At 37.3% G+C, this 25,494-nt stretch overlaps 2 protein-coding genes across 2 annotated transcripts; one reads left to right on the top strand and one right to left on the bottom strand.

The window, feature by feature from the left end:
• Nucleotides 1-9,029, bottom strand: LOC104432439 (topless-related protein 3). Its single transcript, XM_039316932.1, has 25 exons — nucleotides 8,711-9,029; nucleotides 7,079-7,258; nucleotides 6,871-6,984; nucleotides 6,406-6,564; nucleotides 5,950-6,124; nucleotides 5,721-5,853; nucleotides 5,497-5,612; nucleotides 5,214-5,349; nucleotides 5,027-5,127; nucleotides 4,750-4,825; nucleotides 4,606-4,679; nucleotides 4,436-4,531; nucleotides 4,268-4,360; nucleotides 3,703-3,827; nucleotides 3,271-3,505; nucleotides 3,022-3,189; nucleotides 2,838-2,924; nucleotides 2,564-2,716; nucleotides 2,373-2,483; nucleotides 2,087-2,266; nucleotides 1,879-2,007; nucleotides 1,704-1,799; nucleotides 852-1,034; nucleotides 591-766; nucleotides 1-463 (listed from the first exon to the last, which is right to left on the bottom strand). The coding sequence occupies exons 1-25, from the start codon at nucleotides 8,788-8,790 to the stop codon at nucleotides 247-249; spliced, it is 3,393 nt and encodes a 1,130-aa protein (XP_039172866.1). The 5' UTR covers nucleotides 8,791-9,029; the 3' UTR covers nucleotides 1-246.
• A 15,417-nt stretch (nucleotides 9,030-24,446) lies between these two features.
• On the top strand, nucleotides 24,447-25,494 carry LOC104432438 (F-box protein PP2-B15). The gene is made up of 3 exons (XM_010044901.3): nucleotides 24,447-24,695; nucleotides 24,792-24,910; nucleotides 24,988-25,494. The coding sequence occupies exons 1-3, from the start codon at nucleotides 24,447-24,449 to the stop codon at nucleotides 25,430-25,432; spliced, it is 813 nt and encodes a 270-aa protein (XP_010043203.2). The 3' UTR covers nucleotides 25,433-25,494.

Raw genomic sequence — 25,494 nt, 5'->3', positions numbered from 1 at the left:
TGGAAAGAAAAGAATATAGATTTTATAAACCATGATGCTAAAACTGAACAGAAACATGTGTACGTTGATTAACCAGTGTTTACCAGAATGTCCTAGCTTTTATAAAGCATAAATGCCCTGCTTACCTTTTGATAAGGGACACATTAACCGACAACCTTACAATCTACATATGATAAATAGTAATAACTCAGAAGAAAAAAATTATAAAAAAAAAAAAAGATTGGAAAGTGTACATTACAAGGTCATCTATCTCTGTACTGGTTCTGCAGTGTGGTTGCTTGTCGTAGACGACGACGGCGTTCTACCACTCAGCATTCCATTGTCTAAGGGTGGAGTAGCTCCCCATTTTCCATCCGATTCTGCAGGCTCCATCACTTTGACAGACCCATCCGTCAAACCAACGGCTAACTGGTTGGGCTCCACTGGATGTGTCGCAACCACGAAGGGATACACCGGTTGACTTCTGCAATAATACAGATCACAGTGACTTAGTGTTGAGGCCAGGCACACGAGCGGTGAAGTACAATCGCAGATGATTATTTTTCAGTACTCGGAACACAATCAGATAGATAAGGGTAGCGTGGATGTACCCATTCAAAGCCCCATGGGACAAGTAAGTGGATGGAGCTATGCGGCATCTTAATCTGAGGTTATCAGCATCAAACACCCCAATGTTACCGTCACAGAACGTCGCATACACCAACAAGCTGTTGCAGGAAAATGTCGCACAAGATATCGAGGCGGAAAGGGCATCTTGAGGGACCCACTGAAACAGCGAAACAGCAAACGTTGTCTATATCAACAGAGTGAGCCTCAGAAAGTCAATTACCAACACTAAGAGATTTACCTACCTGTCTCATGCGTTCCATTTTGGATCCATCGTATATTGCCAACTGCGTCTCATGAACTACAAGTAAACGGATTTGATCTGCATGGAACTGTACTCGAGTGTCACCATTAGGTGCTTTTCCAGCTGGTATTTGGATTGGGACAGACTTCCTTTTCTCCCAGGAATCAATGCTCCATACAAAAAGCTGGGAAAGGAAATGACAATTATACACATGCTAGAGATATGCAAAAGGAACAAAGGAAGTTGCATGTTGCCTTTGACAGATAATTCTCAAGTAGGGTTTCCTCAAAGAAAAACTGAAAGTGAAAAAACATTGAAGAAAATCTGGGGTAAACCCAAATAAGGGGAAAGTTTGGAAGCCTCAACAAAGGCCTTTGAATAAAAGGAGAACCAGTTCAGATCTACACACAAATACAAGTAACTACACCATGCAACTGTTGGGGGCAAAAACTTCATAATAAGTTGATAACCAACCATCAGAAAACTTTATCACAACAAATTGGAGCTGCTTTTCTGAGAAAGAAATAATCAGATATGATAAAGCTTTCTATTCTGCCAAGCAACTTTGGCAACCTGATCACTCTCTACTGGGACTTCCATCATTTTCCAATTTTTTTCTCTGCCTCCTTCTCACATAAAAGAATCTTCCGAACTGATGTGAAGTCCTGTATTTTCACCAATGACCTAATATATCAGTTATGCCTTTGTCATCTTATTCCCCAATAAATCTACTTCAGTAATCCTAATTACACAGCTCTTTCAGATTTAAGCAGCCATTATCATTTATCACTGGACTATAATCTTAAGAATAGCAGGTGAGAAAAGAAAACAGAAATGATGCATTTTTACTTACTTGAGCATCAGCACCCGAAGAGACCAAAATGTTGAGATTGGTGGAGAAGGCTAAACCAGTTACGCGCTTCTGGTGGCCCTTCAATTTCGATTTCACCTGCAAGAGAAAATCTTATATCAGTTGCAGTTGAAGGGCACTACACTATAAACCCTCAAAAAAGGTAATTCTAATTTACCTCATCAACTCTGACATTGTAGATATGGATAGTTGAATCCTCCATTCCAATTGCAATGATGTTATTATCCTGAGGATGGAATGCAAGGAAGGTTGAAACAGGAGGTGGTGGCATGAATGTTGTCATTACCTGAAAAAAGCAAAAGCAATTAGTGGCCAGCAATACAGGATTACAATGGAAAATTTGAATGACTTCATTGGCAACATACCTTGAAAGTCATCATGTTAAACAATGAGACCCTGCCACCACAAGCAGACATAACATATGAATCATTCTTTGAGAGTGCTATGCACGGTACAGCTTCATCCAGGTTGACACCTGATACATCATTAGCCATAAGAAGGCCACTGCTTGGTTGCCAATGCTGAGGAACAACACTGGCAGTGGCCTTAAAAAACACTTGCCAAGTTCAGCAATCACTTCTGCCAACTCATGAATGCTCCTTATGTTGGAGCTAAAACGCGAAAAATACATGCACCACAAAAGCTCATTACCTTTCCACTCGGATTTTGATCATTTCGAGCCCACTTCCACAGCTTCTGAACACCATTTGCTGCAAGGGCCAAAATGCCAACCCCTGAGTTCGTGTAGAGAAGTCTAACAACCTGAATATATAATCAGCAAGAATGTGATATGCATAAATATCATCAAAGAAGAAATAATCAAAAACTAAAACTCATTGCACCTTGCTGGAAGTATCACTGCTGTCGGGCATGGTAACCAACCGACAGTGACCAGGATCCGTAATTTCGGCCAACTGCCAGGGTCTGGTTTTATCAACTGCATCCTCAACTGCTCTTGGTTTCTCCGGGTTCCGTCCCATGGAATCAACCCCATTCTAGTGACGCAGGGGGACAAAAAAAGGACAAAAAGATAATTGATACTCTAGCCTAGGAAGATATAGGTAAGCTAAAAACAATTTATCATGACTTGTAGAATAAACAGATCAGGTTATATACCAGTAGCTGAGAAGGTCTGACTGGAGAGCTTCTTTCAATCTTGCAATTGACTGGACTAGCATTTGCAACAGCAGGAGAGCTAGAAACCTGCATGGTCCAAAATGATAGAAAGGCTAGCATAAGTCCCCTGAATATATGCTCCATAGGAATAACCAACAAACCTAGAATGCATGTACAACATAACCTTAATTGATGCAGACTCGATTGGAGTTCTCAAAGCATCAAATGCAGGAGTTTCATTCACTTTTAAGTATCTGAGACCAACTGTATTTGCAAGTATCTTGAATCCATTGTCAGCCGTAGTAACAGCAAGTAAATTGCCTTCTTTATTGAATCTCAAGCGGGGAAGATTCTGATGAAGTAAAACAAAACACGTAAGACCAAAAGCACATATACGGTTTTCAATAAAAGATTTGACATTGAAGTTACCCACCGGAAGTCCACCTTCTGCATCAGTGCTGGCTACGACATTATTATTATCCATGTCCCAAAATTTTATTTGGCCGTCTTCGCCAGCAGCCAAAAAATGATTTTGTGTGGTATCGAATTGCACAACACCAGCAGACTTTTTCCTGAACCCAGAGTATGTCCGCTTTATTGCTCCCTCACTTTCATTCCACTCCACAAGAAATGATTCTCCCTCTTTACTTGTTCCACACGAGAACAATCTAAAACAGTGGAAATATTAGGTAAAATACTAATTGGAAAAATAAGAAACTACAAAGGAAACAAATGAAAAAAATCCAAAAATATTGACAAGACAGCTACCACATTAGTTTTAAATTACCAAAGAACCAAAAAGAAAAAGAAAAGAATATATATATATCAGAAGTTCAATTGTATAGTGATTTACTTTCTTACCTACTTCCCATCAGCACTGTAAAGCATCGTCGTACACCAATGTCCAGGAGCATCATAATCAACTCTAGAACCCATATTGTCATAGAGCCAGGCCTTTATTTTTCCATCCATTGCAGTTGAAAATATGAACTGAAAATCCAAAAATTGGGAAAATCAATGACATAAGCAATTCTTTTTCTGGATATGAAGAGTCCAACATAAAAATCATGCACACAGTTTATAGCAGCGACTATCATGCACTATTCAACACCAACCATCTTTCACAATTTTCCAGAGTAGGACATAATTTAGTCAGCCAAACTGTAGTGTATAATTTGCCATCTGCACGACAATATCTCCATTCAGCAGGATATGACATCAAGGAAAGAAGTATGTTCATCACAGAGTTCTTTCATCAAGCTTGCAACATTATCATGGAAAAGATGTAGTGTGAAACAGTCTCCAATTCTAGGCAGCATAAAGACTTTAACATAACTATATGACCAAAATCAGACTATCCTTAACCTAAACTCTAGTGCTTTATATGTTTTGCCTCCCCCCATAACTTTTCTGCCTTTTCTCCAGCTTACCTGAATATTTTCCTTGTGATGAGGACAGATAGAATACACAGGCGCTTCATGGCCTTCAAAGTTAAATAATTTCCTTCCATGCAAGTCCCACACCTGTTCATAATTTGGAGTGAGTGAAATTAAAAGTGCAACTTGATCAAACAAAGTTCAAGAAATTTCCATCACCACCTTTATCAACTTGTCATCTCCACAGGTCACAAGGCATAGAGTTTTGTTAGGATAAGCAAAGGCCAGGTCATTGACAACATTAGTATGGGCATCAATCTGTGACAAAGAATATATTCACATCAAGCTGCATTCACACTAGTTTCCCCGAAAAGCACCAAGTATCAAACTACCTCTGTTTGCGGACGTAAATCATTGGATCCATGACAGCCGTATAGGTGTACCAAATGCTTGGTGAACGCAGCACCTGAGGTAAGAAAGAATATGAGGCAGATACACAAGCTGATTCAAATATCTTACATCTGCCAGTGCAGTACCAATGAAAGTTCCATCTGGACTCCATGTAACACGGGTGACAGATACAACACTATCCTTCGCAATCGCTGCAGCAGCCTGCAAGACATCTCATCATAAGGTTTTAAAGCCCATACTTACAGATATTTACTTGAGTACTTTTGGAAATCCATAGGCAGATAGTCAATATGTACAGTCAACCAGTAGTAATAGACGCTAAAAAAGATTGTCAAAGCAATGGTGAAAAGAGCATGTATCCCAGGAATTCATCAGCAACACTTCAAGCGAAACCCGAAGTACCTGTGCACAGGAGGCCATATCCCAAACTTTGAATGGCTTTGAAACCAATTTATCCCGTGATCCAAGTTCCCACAGTGTAATTTCACCATTAGTACACCCAACTGTAGGGCAGAACCAAGTCAGAGAATCACAGAGATGCATAGTGTATGTCAATGTTCTTTGTAAGGGAAGGTGTTTCTAATCATACCAAGAAGCACTGTAGGATGGGAGGGATGAAAATCCATGCTAGTGACAGTAGATCCTTGATGCATGGTCAAAGCAACCGTTCTAGGCAAATCCTCCAAAGACCAAGAAGCTTGTTGCCGAGGTATTGGGTATGTAACCTGAACATTGAGCAGAAAGAACCATCCAAACATAAGAAAATGAACTTTCATTCAATATCAGAGAGCAGAAGTTTCTATAAGGGGAAAAACCTAGAAAGGCTGCTCGATGTTCCTAAATTTCATCCAGGAAAGAATATCCTTAATTACCTCCTCAACAGACTGAGCAGGTCTAAGCCTCTTCATTAGTTGCTCGTGATCTGGATTCTGATACTCAACCATCCCAGGACCTGTTGGAGGTGTTATTGGTCTTTTCAAGATTGGAACTGCCCAGTAGAGAGGTTTCCGATCAGATTGCAACAACCAGGCAAAACAAACTCAGAAAAATATTTCGGAATGGTCCATATAGAGCAACTCTTGTTCAAGGGCAAGACCTTGGTTAGGCGAGATGGGTATTGAAGATGCAGTAACCACAGCTGCTTGAACTGATGTAGAAGCAGAGGCATTGGCCATCCAACCTGCTAAAGCATTTGCACCTGCAGCTGCTGCTGCAGTGGGTGGAAAGGGCTACACAAAAATTTGAATAAAATTTTTAATGAACTCTGATGTGATTTCATTCAAGCCAATAAACATGAGAGATTATACAAGATAACCATATCCTACCCCATGTGCCGCGAGTGGTGGATAAGCAGCAGATTTTGGGATTGCATTAACAGGCAGATTTACAGGTGCAGGTGTCAGCGGACCATTGGGAGGTGTGCATGTGTGATCCGTAAATAATGTTTTTATATCAGGGTTTGGCCTTGGGTTTTTGCATAGTTGGTGTTGCCAGTTCAAACTGCATGGAGCAGACACAGAAGCACCAAGAAGCAAACAGAAAATTGTATGAGAAAATGTCAATAGATGTCATACAGCTTTGACAAGTGAGAAGCTAACATTTGCAACAAAAGATATGGCAACCTAATCTTGACACAGAGAATACATAAGAATTCACTTAAATGGAGCTAGTTAGCAACAGTGTATTAAAGGTCTATCTGAAGATGATGACCAATGGCAGAACAGCTGAAGAAAAAAGGCAGTCGTGGATTCATTTATTGTCAGACACCAATTGAACCTTACCTTTGATTAATTAAAGTCCGCAATCTTGAAGACTTTAGAGAAGGAAAAATCAACTTATCACGAAACAAAGGATTTGCCTCGATAAGTTTCTTCAACTCTATCAACATTATGTTCCTAGCAGTTTTTGTGTCTCCATACTTGGAGAGCTGCTCATTTTCCCTGCCATTCAACAATAAAGTTATTGAGAAATTGACTCAACCTTGAATAGCTTAGAAACTGCCTCATACTTATATCTACTCAAATAACAAGCAATTGTGACCCACTTGGAGGCTCATAAGCTTAAAGAAACTACTTTTATGAAGTTAAATTGGATCAACGGCTCAGTGAACATTAGCATCATCACATTTCAACTCCTTAAATTGAGTTTTCATACCTGATCCCTTCTCATTCATATGAGACTTAGAAAAGGTAACATTTTGATAATGAACATTCACGGAAAATAACAAAGTCATATGCGGAAGGTACCTAAAATTGGTGAGAGTTAGGAGCTGGGTTATCTCCTTGTACAGGTCCTCGTTAAATGTGGAGAATACTTTCAAATCATTCACCAATATTTCAACTGCTTTTGCTTTGTCTTGCCTGAAGCATCGCATTCGTCATAAGGAAAAAGACAGAAATCGTGAATTTCTGCAGATGACGAAAAAATGATGCTAAGACAGTAGACTTAATTTACCCATCAAGTGCTTCAAGGTACTTCTGCTTCCTGATCTCAAAAAAAATCTTCATGGAGTAACGATTATCATCAACTTTGGTAAATCCAGTCAAGTACTTCTCCACTTCTTCCCATTCTCCAGCCTGAACTCTCTCCTCAAAGTACTTCATGTTAAAGTAAAACCCTGATTCTTTCTCCAACCTACCAGGTAATACCTTAATAAATTACTTTCCAAGGCTCTCGAACCAATTTGGTAATTGCTACGGGAGAAAATGCAGGAATAAGTGTCGTTCTCGATTATTCTAAGCTTACACAAACCCACTCTCTAGCAAAAATTAGTTGACAAAGTCTTCCAAATAGAATAGCCGACAATAATCTCTTACCTCAACAGCCACAGCAGTTAAAAGCTATCCAAATTTTCACTTCAGCTTTCACTTGGACAATTATTTGAAGTACATAGAAGCAAATACTCTCACTGTAGCCAAAGTATTAGACTTTCAAAGACAACCTTCTTCATCTTCGTGTCTTTTTGAATGTGAAAACGTTAACAAGTACCCTAAGCCCCAAGGAACTCTTAAAAACTAAGCTAAATCCAAACACACATAACACTAATCTAAAGATGAATCTGTAAGAATAACTTTACCCTGACGGTAGACCCAATAATACTAATTTTTTTCTTTTTTCTTCTTTTCTTTTTTGCAATGCGTGAAATCATAATTATTGCTCATTTTCAATATAGTAAAATTTCTATATCACGTCATGCATAGGAAATTTCCCGAACCCATTTGCAAAATTCTTTAGAAACCTCCTGCGAAGAAATCAAGATTTGGGTAAAATGAAAGGAAAGAGAAATTAGCACATGACAGAGCAATTCTAACTCCATCCCCTCGCGCACCATAATTGAATTAGCTTTCATGTCACAATCCAAGAAAACCGGAAGAGGCATGAAGCACCGGATGCAAATATCATCCCTGCTTCCGCTGAAAATTCTGAAAATTTCTATGGAAGCTAAACACTTCAGGAAAAAATCACAACCCAGAAAACTCGAAATAAATAACTCCACCTCTCTTCTTCCCAATTAAAGAAGCCAGCAAGAACCGAAATCAAACTTCAGCACCTCAGTTTCGTATTCAGAGAAAAAAGAAAAACAACTCCCCCGGCCATCCTCTGTTTTTTTCTTTCTTTTTTCCTTCTCCTTTGTCTAAGCTGCACTCGTAAGCTCTAATTGATGCGTTTCAAGAATGCATCGCCTCGCGTTTATACGCCTTCTAAATGCGTACAATCTCATTACTTCGCCCATTTCAATACACGAAATCTCCGTATCCGGTCATGCATGAAAACCGTCCTGAACGCAGCATCACCTTTATAGCCTCTCACCATATTCCCGGAAAAAAAAATACATAGAAAGAAGTCGGACAAAACAATTCAGCAAGCTACAGAAAACAGAGAAACGTCGACCCTTCATCCCCACTCGGTCCGCCCACAAGATTGCCGCTTTCCTGCCTCCCATCTCCCTATTTCCAAATATACACACACACAAATAATCCACGCACTCGCAGCAGCCCAACCCATCTCACAAAAACGAAACACGAAGAGCCCCCGGACCGGAAAAAAATAAAAATAAAAGAAAACACCGACAAATACAGAGCGTACTTATGCACGGACTCCTTGAACTTCTCTTCCTCGAGGAATTGAAGTATGAGGAACACCAATTCCCTGCTCAGCGACGACATGCTTCCCACCACGGACCAAAGAACGGAAAAACGACGAAATCCGAATCGGCAGGGTCCCCGGCGAGCCCGGCTGCCGAGACCGAAGCTTCACCGGAGGAATTCGACAGTCGAGGAGCGGATTCAGAGCCTCCCGCTGATCGAGCACCGCTCGAACTCCGAGGAATCTCTAGGGTTTTGAGAGAGAAAGAAAGAGAGAGAGAGCTCGGTTTCGCTATCTTCGATGCGTGTTTGTACAGAGGCGGAAGGGGGGGGGTGGTGGTCTTTCCTTTTCTACTGATCCAGATTTTCAGTGATAAGCCACTGCACTTATCAGATACGCCATTTCGGTTATCGATAATGTGATACGCTTATCGGGGAACGGTGGTGATAAGTGGGGAGGGGGTCGGGAGTGGTTGCGGATCCGAAACCATACATTCAAATCGGGTGGATATTCGCCACACACGTCCAGTCGCTGCCTTCAATTCATCTCGTGCGCTTTCGCTCGCGCCCTTTGCCTTCGCGTCCTGTCGCTTTTCTGAAACGCATCTCGTATATCGCGAGAAGAAGGGACGAAAAAGGGACGGGGGAGGAGATTTCGGTTCGGCTTTTTTAACTCTGGATCGTACTTAAAGTTCTGGCTCGCGATGTGATGTTCTGACCGCAAGTTTCTTTTTTTTTTTTTTTTTGTGCACGCCAACCGGCGATGACATTCACGGGCAAAAGCGCACTAATACAGTGATACTCCATATAATTTTTTAAAAAAATAGAAATCTTAAACTTGTATTAAAACTTTCAAATGATGCAAATAAGTTCCAAAACTTATTAAATTGGTTTAATCAGGTTATTTCCTTAAATGCTTTTTTTGAAAGTTTTAAATTTCGATTATACGTTCATAAAAAAAATTTAAAATTTGATTGTATTTTTTAAAATTTTAGTACTTGATTATACTTTTGAAAAATTATAAGACTCAATTGCATTTTCATGATGAATTTTAGAATTCAATAGTAATTTTTTCAATATTTTTAATATTTTTTATATTTTTAAAAGTTTTGTGAAGCTCGATTGCATTTTATGAACTTTTAGGATTTCTAATACATTTTTATTATAAAAAAAAAAAAAAACCACTCAAAAGTTCCATGCAATACCAATTGTTTTTATTGTAACAACAAAAACCTTATATTCTTTCGAACTGACCTTGATGCTCATGGCTACCATGGCCAAATTTGATTGGTGATCGAGAAGGGGACAGTGAACAATGCCAAAGGTCTAAGTGGTAGCTTGTAGTGATAGATGAGCACCAAAGGAGATTTAGCCAGGACAAAAAAAAATCGACTTAAATTAAAAATGTGATTATTTATTTTAATATACTAACAAGAGTGTTATCTTTAATCGCATCGTATTCAAATTTTCAACTTGCAATTTGTTTTTAGTCCATGTCATCCTGTATTATGTAAATAAATGATGTCCAATATCATATTTTTGAATTTTTCTCCATAATATTTCCTTTATGTTTTCTTAGTGGTCTATTTTAAGATAATGAATAATTAGGAAAATATTTTTTTTAAAGCTCACTTGTATCACTTATAAAAATGAATTTACGAAAAATATCTTCATTGTTTATGAAAATATTTAGAAATATATTATTGATGATAAGAAAAACATTTTTATTGATTATTTATTTCATTAGGTATAAATAATTATTTCTAAAATATATATTTTTTAATTCGTGTATTGTTTTCAAGCCCCCAATCTTGACCCGTCCCGTCCTAACAAATCTCTTTCATACGTGGTGAAGTGATGGATTCCGGGCGAGATGGAAGTTAGATCGGGGTCGCGCGTCATGTCCACGCGCTTGATCTGGATGGTGAAGCGAAGATGGGGACGTGACATTCCACTAGGTTGTCCTCTTGAGCAGGTGCCCATTCCCTTTGCCCACGCGCGGGCGCAGCGCTTGCCCTCTCTCCTCCCACTTTCCCTTGAATGCGTCGAAATCGGTTCATCACTTGATTATCGCGTGATTAATAATTGCTTTTGGCTTTAATTGAACTTGTGAATAAGTCACAGCGTTATAACTTCTTTCCCCCCGTTGACTTGTTTCTATCTGTCAATCCTAAGCAAAATCTTAAAAAACTTTAACATCTTAGAAGCAAACATGATAGAATGAGAGATTCCTCTTGATAAAAATGGAACCTCCATGGGAGGCCCGACCACAAGGAAAACCTTTTACGAGGTTTCCTAAGGTAACCCCGTCTAGATCCCTGCGACGCCTTCCCCCTTGTAACACAGGGGCGTGGTATAAGGAAATGAAGGGTCTCCTTCCAAGCAGAAGGAGGTAGCCAATTCGGTTTTTATTTTTACTCGTTCATAAATAAATTCAATTGACAATTACTTGGAAAATCGACTAAGTTGAAGTCAAATTGTATTGATTCAAAGGAATTGACAATTTCATGCATTCAATAATTGAAAAGCGAAATTTGGTGGCCTAATTGCATAGATCGCAATAAAGTTTACACATCAATTGAACCAAATCAATTCTTATCATGTAGAAAGCACGTACTAATAAACATGATAATCTTATTCTTTTTTCTTCGTTTTTTTTTTATAACTGATCACACAGTAATCTTGAGGACGAGGAATTCCAATTTACTTATTAGAAGTAAATATGAGTTTTTCACTGAAATGAAAGATCTATTCGAAACTTTAGAAATTACGGTCGTTGTGGCTTTAAGTGACAAAATATGTCAATATCCAAACAAAAGAGAAATATGTCAATATTTACTTGCTTTCAACGTGTCGGTGATTTTAGTATTAAATAAAGTCAAATCTCGAACAGTAATAGTCGAATCTATTTGAAGTGACTTTTTACTTTCACCTTTCTTAAAGAACTCGCAATTCACTATAAGTTGACAAATACTTGATTTGAAATGTACTATATAATATCTCAAAAATATCTTACGTTACTTTTGGCACTTGGAATTTTAAAATTGCTTTTGGTTCCACCATTCAAATGTCCCAAAATAGTGGCATGCATTTATGCCCACGAGACAATTTTGGCTTCTGTTACCTTGGTCATTTTCAAGTGTCAGTAAATTACAAAAGAATTAATAGGTACGACACTTGATTCCTATATTGTTTCTGTAGATGTCATTGTTAAGTATAATCAAGATAACATTGTGTGCTTATTGTGAATTTTGGCCTTAAAACTTAAGGATGACAATTGGAATTTATGGCAAGGTTGTTTCCATAAGCATATATTCGTGCATTTTATGAAGATTTATTTGTGATGAACTTATAATGCGTTTGGTAACATTACTATTCTAGGAAATAATTTATCTTCATAAATAGTTTTTTTTTTCTATTTCTATTCCCTAAATGAGTTTCTAAGTAGAAGAACACATTTGGTAACTACATAAAATTTATATTCTCATAATAGAAAAAGAATAAAAATGCGTTTTGTACAACCCTAAAAATTTCTATCCCTAGCCAGCCGGCCAGCCACCCCAGGAGATTTGCCATCGCCCGGGACCTTTCATTGGGGGTTTACCAGCCTAGTATGCTAGGAGAAGGCAGTGACCTCCCTCCAGCGGGATCCCAGCGCTAGAAGCGCTGTGGCCAAAGAGCCCAGTGGGGCCATTATCCCGCGTTCCTCCCCCTCACTTGCCTATAAATGGCTTGTGGGGGAAGGCACCTGGGATGACCTATTCAAGGTGGAGCAGTTTAAAGACCTGCTCAAGTCTAATCTTACGGGATGTTTATCCCAGCCACTATATTTATTAAGGCGTGGGAGCTACCTCTACCCAGGATCAATTTTATAGACGCAAGGGGTAACCCTGGGAATTCCCATGTTGTCTCCCCACTTTTGGACTATTTCGTCCGGTTTTTAAGTCACGTCTGACGGGCAGGGTACTCCTGTCCCCACTTTTGGACTATTTTGTCCGGTTTTTAAGTCGTGTCTGACAGGCAGGGTACTCCTGCCATATTTGACTTAGCAGTTTAAGGTCATGCTCAGGACCAAAATTTTATTTAATTAGAAAGAGACTTAACATTTCATGTTTGGATAAAATTGGATTTCTGTAATGATTTAATTTATCAAGATATTCTAAAATGACCTAAGAAAATCTAATATAATAGTTAATCAATGATGGATGGCTAGGAATGACAAAAAAGAGTTCTATTGATTTATATCTCACGATATGAAAATGTTTTTTTTGTAAAAAAAAAAAAATACTCGTTATTTATCTCATAAAGCTGGGCACAGCCAGCAAAGCCCAAAGCGGGGGCATCATTACAAAGGAGAGCCCAAAGGGCTTAGGTGGAGAAAAAGCCAATCATCTGGAAGTTCTCTCATTCTATTAATAGTAAATCTTTGGGCATTATAATGAATAGGCATATAGATCTTTTGAGAAGAAGAGAAAACATTGTTTAGGGTCACAAAGATTTCGCGACCTTGGTCTCTAAAAGAAAACGATATTCAAAAATCCATATAATAAAGCCCTAAAAGCATATTTGATTTTGAATACAATTTTAATCAAAATATTTTCACATTTTTTTTTTTCTAAACTAATTCTAAATTAGAATTAATATTAAAATTTATAAAAATTGATCAAAATTTAATTTCTAATTTTTTTCCTAAATTTTTGAAATTTTGAGTTTTTATTCATTTTTCATTTTATTTATTTTTTACTGCAAAAATGGGGACTCGGATTAGATCAAGAGACTAGATCTTGTGTCAATTATATAAAGACGAGTATTAGGTTGTGTTGAGCTTGTTTTTCTAAAATGACCTTATTTCACAAACTTAATTATTTTCTACTTCTTATTTCTGCTCTAAATCTATTCATTGGCTACTGATCTATTTCGGGATATAGAAAAAAATTAGTTAGTGTTACCTAATGAATTTCTATTTCTTTTCTATTTTGGAGAATAAAAGAACAAAAAGAAAAGATAAAGAACGTAATAGAGCCTTATCTCACGAACAGTACACGTCTTTTTGGAACATTTCTAGAGTTTGAGCCAAGCCCCTACGCAGAACGTGTGCTTTTTGGGCTTTTCGCCCATTTTATTTTCTTACAAAGAAAAATAGTGAAAAGCAAGAGTAAGATCCTCCATATTCTAGAGTTGGCATTATTGGTGGGGACGTGAGGAGATTCCAGACTCTAGAAAGCTATTTTTCAGCCTCATATAATGCACACAGACCATCTTGAATCTAAGCAATATGCTTAAATAAAAAATTTAGACATAATCAGTCTCTAGAATTTGCTCGATGTTTCGTTGGTCTCCAAATATTCGAATTTCTTGAGCTCCAAATTATCCAAAAATAAAAAAGGCTTAGTACCTTAAATAACCCTTAACTTTAATTCTAATTCCAATTCTACCATTTTTTTTTCTCTTAAAAAAATCCTTGAGTTTTGGTCATGTCCTAATTTTAATATAATTTTTTTGTCTTGTTTAAAATAACCAACTTAAGATACATACCCAATTCTACCCTTTTAAAAAATCACCAGTATTTTCTTGAGTCTCATATTTGCCATTATTAACACATTGTCCGCAATTGCCCTTGGTGATGTGGCATTTCCATGTTTTTGCTCTAATTTGTCCCTAAATTTCATGTAAAGAAAATAACCATTGGAGATAAATTTCCACATTAGCCCAAACAACGTATTCTTAGATTTGAAATTTGGTTAAAACCAAAGCAATTACGATTGACCTCTTTTAATTGCTCTTACTTTTAAAGGGGCATTCCTTTCATCTCGCTTGGGGATCTTCAATTTTGCACTTGGTATTTAATCTCTCATGCTCGGGAGTCTTCCATCTCTCGTGATCAAAGAGCTTCCACTTGGGATGCACGAATAAAGCAAAGGTTGGTATTTTTTTTTAAGACAAAAAAAATTAAGGATAAAATTGAGATTGAATCTAAAATTGGAGTTTTCTTTTTAGGGTAGTAGATTTAAAGGGTGAAGACTATAAAAATCCAAAACTAGTATATATTTGACAAATTTACTAAAAACTAATTTTTTGATCATGAAAAACCTCAAATTGATTCACATGTGACAAATTTACTAAAAATTAATTTTTAATTGTGAAAAATCCTAATTGATACACTCACAACAAATTTATTCCAAACTAATTTTTTTATCATAAAAAACTACAAACTAATGCATTTGTGATAAACATGTCATATATTAAATTAGATTAATATTACAAAAAATCACAAAAATGATATACTTGTGACAAGCGGAGGGTAAAACCTTAAATTGGTATACTTGTTAACTGTCATGTATTATTTAACTCATAAATTTGATAGTAAAATTAACGAAAACTAAAATACGATAAATTTATCATAAATGTACTAATTTAAGGTTTTTTTGTCAAAGAATTAATATATGGTAAATTTATTATAAGTGTATCAATTTAAGGATTTTAATGATTAAAAATTAATTTATAATAAATTTATTATATATGTATTAATTTATGATTTTTTGTAGTAATAATTTTAGATAAGATAAAACAAAAGACCTCTGACCATTTTCATAAAAAGATTTTCATTTTAAAGACTGAGTTGCAGAGAACCATTTGATTCTGATCCAAAAATCTTGTGATCTCTGAACCAGCTGTCAGAACCTGTCTTAACTTCCTCTTTCCATTTTCGTTTTTCGTTTTTCTTTTAATCTTTTTCTCGATAAACCAAAAAGCGAAACGAAAGTCAGTGAGTGCCCCACCCGCCCCCATCTCCCACCATTCATTGCACGTTGCACTTTCTTCACACACCACTTCTCGACCCTGGGGCCCAGGAGGCCGCCACGTGGAGAGACACGTGCCTGCCGGGATCGACGCCACGCGCCGCACGCGCTCTCCCCGCCCCGCCGCGTGAGCCGCATCCATCCCCGGGGCGGAGAAAAGCAGAGCTCGTGTCAGTGGGCGCACGTTATGCGCCACACTTCCGACAGCGACAGGCGGAGAAAAGTCCCGTGTCGTAACATCTCGGCGATAAATCGGGGAGCGGTCGCCGTGCTCGCGAGCGAGCGGCGAGATGTTCGCGGGTGGATATTCGGTTTTTTCTTCTCTCTTTTTTTAACTCGCGGGTCGGCCGTGGAATGGAGAGACGTTGCCGTGTCGACTACAGACGAGAAGACAACGTTGTTTATTTACCAAAAAATGGTTTATTTATTTAGTTATAAAAAATGATTTTGGTTTTTAGTAGGAAACTTCTGGTGGGAACTTATATCGTCGCATGTGAGGGGTGTCCCAATCTTGACCTCTCGTTTCTCGTGCCTCAATTTTGATTTTTTTTTTCAAAGAAAAGAATTCGGTCCAAGAGTGACTTCGGAGCACCCTCAAGTAGCCACTTAAAAAAAATATTTATATTATGAAAAATCCTGAACCGTATATTTTGATAAATCTATCTCAAACTAACTTTTTGATTTTGATACACTTGAAAAATTACCCTCTATTAGTTTTTATGAAATTTTATTTTTAAATTACTAAATTAAATGACACATGGTAATTCAAGTAGCCAATTAAAAAAATATTTATATTATAAAAAATCCCTAATCATATATTTTGATAAATCTATCTCAAACTAACTTTTTGATTTTGATACACTTGAAAAATTACCCTCTATTAGTTTTTATGAAATTTTATTTTTAAATTACTAAATTGAATGACGCGTGATAGTTCGCAAGAATATCGATTCGGAGTTTTATCCTCCATTCATCACATGTTTACTAATTTTTTATTTTTCGTTATATTAATTCAATTTAATAGAAACTAATGATGAGTAAATATGTTTTACATATATGCTAATTTTAGATTTTCCGTGATATTAACCTTTAGAAAAACTTAATACATATTAATTTTTCTGCGTTACAATTATTTAATATTTGAAAATTGAACTCAAGAAGTCTCACAAAACCTCTCGTTTACAATATTAAAGAATAGTCAATAAGGTGTCAAGGGCACTGATGAGTGATGACTAATAATACTACATTAATAATTGCGTAATATCAACTCGTTTGGAAAATTGGGAAGGACATATTCCAAAAGGAAAAAGAGACTAGAAGCCATTTAGAGTAAGTTTGAATTCTCGATACATTACCTTTAATGTGTCATGCATAAACAACATTTTAGGATCGAAATATTCCATATTAAATATGTTTGACATGACCCAAATGTTAATATATCCAAAGTGCAATTAATCATTCTTACCAAGTGGTACGCTTTCCTAAAAAGATTGCGAGAAATGCTCAAATTCTTTGACCTGTTTGGCCAGCAATAAAAATATTGTCAACAAGCATGTTTGGACGTTGCTTAAGCAATTGGATCATATCTGAGTCAACTTTCACACACCTTATCTAATCATCTTCATGGGCAATCTTAAGGTCGGACTTCCTCACATTGATGTGGAATATTCGGAATTTTGCTCTTGAAAGCTCTTTTAAGAAGACTTAAACCCCATGGAGGACCAATTTCTCATTGGCAACACCTCATTAAGGACAACAAAGGCCGACTCTTCATGGGTTAAAAAAAAAAAAAAAAAATAGACATCAGTCAAGACAATTACCACTGTATATAAAGCAGTGTCAAATAATTGCTCTAGATTTCCATGAAAGTCCATGAATTACGAACGCTAGAAACATATCATGACAACTTATTTTCAACTAAATTACAATTCTGCAAGAGAAAATGGTAAAGATAATTATTGTATAATCCATTAAATCTTTCGCATCATAAAGTTAAAATTAAATCTTTTTAAATTTACAATTATTTCAATTCATTTTCTAAAACAATCCAAACCCGTGAACATATTTTTCTTTTCTTTCACGCATGTTTTTCCCCAAGAACAATACCTACACCGCACATGGAAAATAAACGGTTCTTTCAAAGCACTTGTAATTGGCCCAAACAACTTCCAAACACTCTTCAACATTTTAATATATTTTGACTTTGAAGTCATATTAAAACGATGTTTTTTGTAATTTTTACAACAAGCTTATAGGCTCTATTTCAACATGTAAGTTTTCATTTCCATACTTTTAACCTCATGTAATTGGTCTGGCTAAAAAGAATAAATATTGGCATATATATTAGGAGCACGACATACAAATGTTATAGGATCAAGTTTATACTATTCATGATTTTGACAAAGTACCGCATAGGTCCAGCTTTACTTCCTTAGGGTGCTTTTTTTTTTTTTTTTTTTGGTCATAGTAAAAGTAAATATGTAAAGCTTAACTTTTACATTTTCAAGAAAAGCATGAAAAGTAGTTAAATAGAACTTTCGGGACGTTGATCGCTTTTTTCTTATAATTCTCATAGGCTCATAAGCCAAATATTGGGTAAGTGCGCTTTGATGATTACCTATGAGTGTGAATTAGGAACTGTCATTTACCGCTGGCTTGTCGATTACTAATTGACACTAGACACCCGAATTTTGTCTTGGGGTTGACGATATTCGTAATAGTATATATAAAAAAAAGGGACCAAGGAGAAGTAAATCTTTTTTAGAGACAAGGCTCGAGAAGGAGAAATAGATTTTCACGATCCATAAAATTGCAGTTGTTTAATCAATAATGCAAGTTCAATTTGAGTTTTATTTACGAGTATTCTCGAAAGGCTTGTTTGCTGTCGAACGAAGTGCTTGGAGGGCACACAAAACGGTGACCTTGCCGTCCAACCCGAAAGAATCACTTTCTCTATGTCCTCAGCATTTTGATTTACAATATCGTATTTGAGTTCTACCATGACTTAAAAGGGCCATCCGGCCCAATGGGCAAACGGCCAATGAGCCTTATTTCTCTATAGTTGATTCTCTAGCCCATCGAGAAGCCCATAGCGGACGGATTCTGGCAAATAATCCTATTGAAAATATGTTGACGTGACTACTTTAGGGGCAACGCGTGTTAGAACCTGAACGAAAGAATCGGAAGAACTTTTACTTAGTTATTTCTGTTTAGTGCGCAATCAAGAATTATGAGTCTACATTTATGCAATTAAATTTCAAATGGTTTTTATTTGGTGCAATTTAATCTTTCGGGGAAAGCGGCCAAATTTGCTGACGTGGCATAGGAGAGTCGGGCGTGACTTTTCTTAAATATCTTTTGGTAGCATTGGCAGTGCTGACATGGCATCTACACAGCGTCACATTAGAAAAAGAAAAAAATAAAAATAGAAAAGCCAAAAAAAATTGGGAGGAAAACAAAACAAAAGGCCAAATTTCGAAAAAAAAAAGAGTGAAAAAAGGGAAAACAACAGAGAAGAAAGAGAGAGAGAGAGATTGTTGAGGGATTGGGGACAATGTGGCACAGCCCCCCATGCCTCCGGTGAGGGTCATTGACTTTTGTACTTAGAAGCTCTCTTGTGGTTCTCTTGTGGTTGTGGAGACACCACCGTGTGAGGGCTTGCACACCATTGTTTGCTTGCCACAAAGGTTAGTCAGGCCTTTGTTGTGGTCAGTAAGGAATGACCCTAGCCAATAATGTAGGTGGGGTCAACAGCCCCCAAACCCTTAAGCACAAGACTCCCCTAGGTAGGGAATTAATTCACTAGAGTTATCTAATGATTAAAAAGCAAACTTAAATATGTGGATCGGCTGCAAAATATAGATTTGACTCTTTTCATAAGACATTAGGCAATTCCATGATTGGCTCACCACCTGAATTTTGGTTTGCACTATGGAGTTCAAAATTGGTCTATATGAAATGGACAAACTTCGACAAGTTTTTCTATCGGTGCCATGAACAACAAAATTGAGAGTCTATGACTCATTCAACAAAGTATCCTAAAACATGTTCTCTAACTGAGTTATCAGGTCCTCTCCCAACCACCTCTCTCCATTCCTCTTTGAACCTTTCCTCATCTCTTCCATTTCTGGAGGGGAGAGATTTGACCTAGATATCTCTCCCTTCCTAGTTGCTTTTCCTTTTTATTTCTTATTGTTTCTTTTCTTACTATCCCAATTTAGTTTTAGATCTAGGAGCTTTGCTCTCCAATCTAATTTTAGATTTTAATTTTTAATGAATGAGTACTTTGCCTCCAGTTTCAATGGTATTTGTAATAGCTTCGGTGTCAAATTTGTATTCGTTCAACGTATTATAGTTAAAAGCTTTGACGCTTCACCTTAGGTACAGGGTTCACTTTCACAAGTGTTAAATTTGAGTTTAACATGTTTATGTTGTCTTCGTACAATGATGGTGTTGGGGATGTCGAACTTAGTTGCATACCATCGAAAAGCAAAGTTGCAACTATAGTGCTTAGATGATGTTGTATGATTTTGAAGTCGACTGACGATCCTTTCGCTTTAATGCAATCACATATCTGTTTTTGAAGCATGAGGCTATGATTATCACTACCAACAACACTCTAATGATATGACTTAATTTCTGGTTTTTGGTTTATTTTGGAATTTATTGGAATTTGACCGGAATAACTATATTGGAATTTTACCAAAAAATTGGGATTGAATTGGCTCCGTACAATAGATTTAAAGCTAATTAGGCAATTTTCCTGAATCACAGATACAATGCAGATTATGAAAGATGCCTATTATCTTTATTGTATCTAATGACATCTCTAATGATTAATATATCATTTAGGGCTGCCGGCGTGAATCAATCCTTTTCATGAGAAATGGTGATGCTTTGATTGGACATATTGTAGTATGCTCGATCATGCCTATAAGGGGCAAGGAGGGAAGAACTCAACCGTTTTGATCTAAGGAAAACGAAAGTTTGATGATTCGTTGACTGTCTCAATTGGTGGGAATGGGAGTTTTAGGGTACTTCCTTTTTTTTCTTTCTCAAAACAAATTTTCATTTATTATCAAAATAATCATGAAAATTTAGCCTTAAATATTTTTTTAACCATTGGTGGTGCCAACATCGGGTAGACGTGACAGCATGCCAAAAAATAATAATAATTAAAAAGTCCAAAAAATTGAGAGGAAAAAAAGGCTAAAATTTTGGAAAAATAAAAAGACAAAAAACATCTTTGATGAGGGTCACGGTCTCTCCATCCCATCCACATCTTGGCGAGAGGCACTCCCACGGGGGTGGCCGGGTACGGACTCACCATCGCTTGCCTGCGGTGAGGTCTAGTCGGGCCCTACCTGTGGTGACCCTTGCGGACAATGTGGTTGTGGTTGGCCGCGTCCCAACCCTCAAGTACAAGACCGATAGATGGTGCTCTCTCTTCGATTTTGGTTTTTATTTGACTTTTTAGGTTTTCGTCCACAATTATTTATTTATTTAATCTTTTGGTCTTCCTTTAATTTTTTTTGAATTTTTTTACCTTTTTTACGTGGCATCATCACATATCCTAAAAAAAAATAAAGAAAATGTCATCCAGGATCCCAATATGCCATGTCAATAGAATTGCCTGTGGACTTGCCGAAAGGACTAAATTGTGCTAAATATAAAACATTGAAGACTTGATTATACATTAGACCAAGTGTCTAAAACATATATATATATATTTTTTTTTTTTTTGCTTTGTTTACACGAGAAGAATTTAAATATGCCTTCTCTAAATTTTGATTTAAGGGAGGGAATTAGTTCACTAGGGTTGTTTAACAATAAAAGAACAAACTTACATAATTGCAGATGAGATGCATTATATAAGTTTGACTTTCTGCACACCACACCAGACATTTTCACGATTGGGTCATTACTCGAAGTTTGACTCGCCCTCTTATACTTAATGTAGCTAGCAATTAAGATAATATTCAGGATATGATAAAATTTATCATATCCTAAGAACTTATTTGGTTCAACTTTGGGGAAATGGCTTTATATTTCCCCAAGTATCTTTAGAGAAATGAGTATTTGATGAATGCAAAAGTGTTTGGATACTCTTATTTTGGTGTATTTTGCAAAGTAGCTTTGAGGTGAAAAGAAAAAGGAAAAAAGGAATAGGAAAAAGGAGGAGGAGATGCTGAAGCAAAGGGGAACAATCGGGAGGCAACTGGAGCTGGTGGTTGTGGTGGGGGAGGCGACTAGTGGCAGTGGTGGTGGGGAGGCGGCAGGTCGCACGACCCACGCACCGTCATTGCCTAGGTCGCAGCCTTAGGCGATGCCGCTTGGGTCGCGCGGCCTCAGGCGACGGCGGTGTGTGCCGCCTGAGGCCGTGACCCAGCCGACGGCGATGCATGGGTCGCGCGACCCACGAGACGGCGGTACGTGTGGTTGATGCTCGAGGTCGCCTGACCTCAAGCGACCCTTCTTGGCGACCAGATCTGGTCGGTTGAGCTTCGTCGGTTGAGCTTCACCGGTGGAGCAACAAGTCAAAGGAGGAAGACGATGGACATTAATTTTTTAGGGTAAAAGAGGAAAACGCAATTATCAGTGAGGGTAATATTGGAAGAAAAAAAATTCATTAAACCTCTATTTAGCATTCCGATAATGTTGAAAGCCCAAATGCTAAACTAAACACTTAAAATTTTTCCTAAGGAACTCTGAGGGCTCAAAGCTCTTTAGGAATGCTGAATCAAATGAGGTTTTAGTGTCTACTCAAGATAAGATAAAGTTGGATATAATAATGATATAGACTGGTTAAAATTATCCTATGGAAGATGTGGGATAAAGATGGATATGATTTCTAATATGCATAATAAAAATGTTATTTTATCGAATAATAAACTTATTAAATTAATGAAATCGAAATTATGTTTCAATATAAATAATATATGAATTCCAATATAAGAAATTCAAAATAAGAATAAAAATTTAGTTTTTTTAATCATATTTTTTATTTATATATTCGACTTTAAGTCTATCTCATAATATTAATTCAATATATAAATATATATTATATTTATATATCACATATTTTAGGTATGTTAGTATAGGTTACTATTTAATAAAATTTTATTATAGAATGATGGAAGGGGAAAAAAAGAAAAATAAAAAGAAAAATTAAAAAGAGGAAAATAAAAAAAATTAGGCAATATTGTTGCGAGAGATTTTTATTATCTCCGTTCGTGAACTTTTAGGTTCATTTACATTTATATAAAAAAAATGTACATAATACGATGCGAATATATCCAATTTTATTACTGCAATTTATAAAACAATTAGATAGGATGTCGAAATTTTTTTGAATTTTATATCATATTCTATCAAGTCCTATTTTTATTAGAAATCCGGACGACCCAATATATTTATGTTGATCATGCTTGAGTTAAAAAATAAGATGACTTTTCTCGTAAGGGAAACTCCCAACAAGCTTTCCTGCTTTGGAAAATTTATAACCCCGTTCAATTAAGCCCATTGAATTCCCATAGCCCCACCAATTCAGGTGGCGCCCAAATCGTACCGACCCCCTTTTCCTTAGATGAACGTGATTGATTTTCCTCTTTCTTGTCCTCTTATAAACAACGATCAAGAAGATATGCATAAGCTGACTTGGCAACGCGCAAGTCGAAAAGGCCATCAATCATGCCGAGCACATGGAAAAGGGAGCGAACCAAAAGCCGTTACACATCCTGTCTTTCTTCACGGCTTCTGGTCTTGAAATAAAGAAAACAAGCATGATCCACGTGGAAATTTTTTAAGAAATAGATATACTGAAATAGGAGAATAGTGCACAGGTAGATGCAATCTCCCTCTCGACGAAAAGATTGTCCAAAAGACCGTAAATTTATTGAATGACAGTAAATTCTATTCATTTTTTTTAATTTGATCAATTTAATTTTAAACCTTTCGATAATTTTTTGATATAATCGTTCCGGCCAATTTTAGGGCCATCTGCCATAGCAAAAGAAATATAAAAAATCACAAAAATTGTCTACATAAGTGCAAATCATTCTTAGCCGATCATGTCATGTAGGATGGTCGGCATTCATGTTAACGATTTCCAATCAAAATTAGACGAATTGATTAAATTGGAAAATTATCAAAATGTGTAAACCTAAATTGATTGACAAAAAAAATTTGACCAAATTGAAAATGGAGAACTCAATTGGATGCAGTACGATTGATTTAACACTTTTTGACCAATTATCCCCTCTCTCGACATATTGTGATGTTCGAAGAATTTCTCTACTCCTATAAAATAAATTTAAAAAAAAGTACCTTTTTCCTTCCACCTTCCCCTTTCGCCTCAAGTGGGTCTCCAAAGTTACTTCTCACATCAAAGAACAATTTTTTTGAACAAATTAGACAAAAAAGGCCAGCATTTCTTTCTGCTACGACTCTGTCTTTTTGGGTCAGACTTTCGACCCAACTCTTTTTTTGTCCCAACTCAAAGGTCGAAGATTTGGACTTGAATCGACGGTCAAGATTGATCTCCTTGCTCCCATAATCCAAAATAAATCAACAATTACAGGACCCAAGACCCATATTTTAACATATGTATTAATTTTTGTTGGGTTTACAATCACGCCCAAATTTTGTTCTCTTTAGAATTCCACTAATTGCATTTTTCTACTTAGTAACGTTTCAAACGTGAAGATAGCTGGAAATGATGTAGCCTCGACCAGTCATAAATAATAAGAAAGGAATATACCTAATTCCGATATTGACATAGAAGACGGCATTGGGCCAGGGACTGTTTTGGTAGATACATAAAACTACAAGGACTAACATCGCAAAATTGAAACTATTGGTCTGCCAACACTTGGCCAAACTACATGGTATAAAGAAAAGTCTTCGACGGTTTTGGGATTTCTCGAATGACAAAAACCGATGGACATGTTGCCCGAACACTGCGTCTCTGCGATTCTCGCCCTCGCATCCCCTGAAGACGCATGCAGGCTCGCCCCCGTGTCGCGCACGTTCCGATCAGCCGCTCAGTCCGACGTCGTCTGGGATGGCTTCTTGCCGCCCAACTGTGACGCGTTGCTCGCGAGGCTGGTGAGGCCCCTCAAGTTCGGTTCCAAGAAGGAGCTCTTCCTCAGCTTGTGCCGACCTCAGCTCATTGATTCCGGAAGAAAGGTAAACTTTGGCGGGTTTTCTTTTCTTTGTTATTTTGATGAGGGATTTGAGAATTCGAAGGACTGGTTTTTGGAAATTTATTTTTGTTAAAAACAGAGCTTCAAGTTGGAGACATCATCGGGGAAGATATCGTATGTGCTGTCTGCAAGAGAGCTTTCCATAGCCTGGAGCGATGTACCCATGTATTGGACCTGGAAATTTGCGCCCGATTCGAGGTTTGTCACTTCACGGATCATCATTTCTCATTGTCTAAACACGAAATTTTCTAAAAAGAACATCTTTTTCCATGCAGATTTCGGGAAGTGGCGGAGCTCATAACAACAGATTGGCTAGAGATCGAAGGCCAAATTCCCACAGCAATGCTATCCCCAAGCACTCTCTATGAAGCCTATCTCATCATGAAGATCTCTCACCGTGCATATGGGCTAGATGTGATGCCATCACAAGCATCAATCGAGTTGCAAAACCAGGTGGTGTTCACAAGCCCAGCAATTCTGCAGCAAAGCCATCGAGAAAACAGAAACAAGCAAGGACCGGGGGTTGAAGGTGAAGAGAAAGTCCCGATGGAAAGAGAAGACGGGTGGATGGAGGTTGAGCTTGGAGAGTTCTTCAACGGCAGAGGTGGTGGCAATCATCACGAGGTGGCGAAGATGAGCTTCAAGGAGGTGAAGGGATGTCAACTGAAGGGAGGGCTTGTTATTGAAGGCATTGAAGTTAGGCCTAAGAGAATTGCGTGAAGTGATCATCGATGGTTGCAAGGATCAGTGGGGTTCTTGTTTATCGTATATTTGGTACTTTT

The sequence above is a fragment of the Eucalyptus grandis genome, chromosome 7 (assembly GCF_016545825.1).
Source record: "Eucalyptus grandis isolate ANBG69807.140 chromosome 7, ASM1654582v1, whole genome shotgun sequence".
Taxonomy (NCBI): Eukaryota; Viridiplantae; Streptophyta; class Magnoliopsida; order Myrtales; family Myrtaceae; genus Eucalyptus; species Eucalyptus grandis.
Note: the sequence above shows the minus strand (reverse complement) of the source record. Positions and strands in the feature narration are given on the sequence as shown.

Coding starts and splice junctions, on each gene's coding strand:
- LOC104432439 (XM_039316932.1), bottom strand. CDS start 8,790: ATGTCGTCGCTGAGCAGGGAATTGGTGTTCCTCATACTTCAATTCCTC. Junction 5,854..5,949: donor CACCACTCGCGGCACATGGG/GTAGGATATGGT, acceptor ATTTTTGTGTAG/CCCTTTCCACCCACTGCAGC. Junction 4,361..4,435: donor GAGATGACAAGTTGATAAAG/GTGGTGATGGAA, acceptor AATTATGAACAG/GTGTGGGACTTGCATGGAAG.
- LOC104432438 (XM_010044901.3), top strand. CDS start 24,447: ATGGACATGTTGCCCGAACACTGCGTCTCTGCGATTCTCGCCCTCGCA. Junction 24,696..24,791: donor TCATTGATTCCGGAAGAAAG/GTAAACTTTGGC, acceptor TGTTAAAAACAG/AGCTTCAAGTTGGAGACATC. Junction 24,911..24,987: donor AAATTTGCGCCCGATTCGAG/GTTTGTCACTTC, acceptor TTTTCCATGCAG/ATTTCGGGAAGTGGCGGAGC.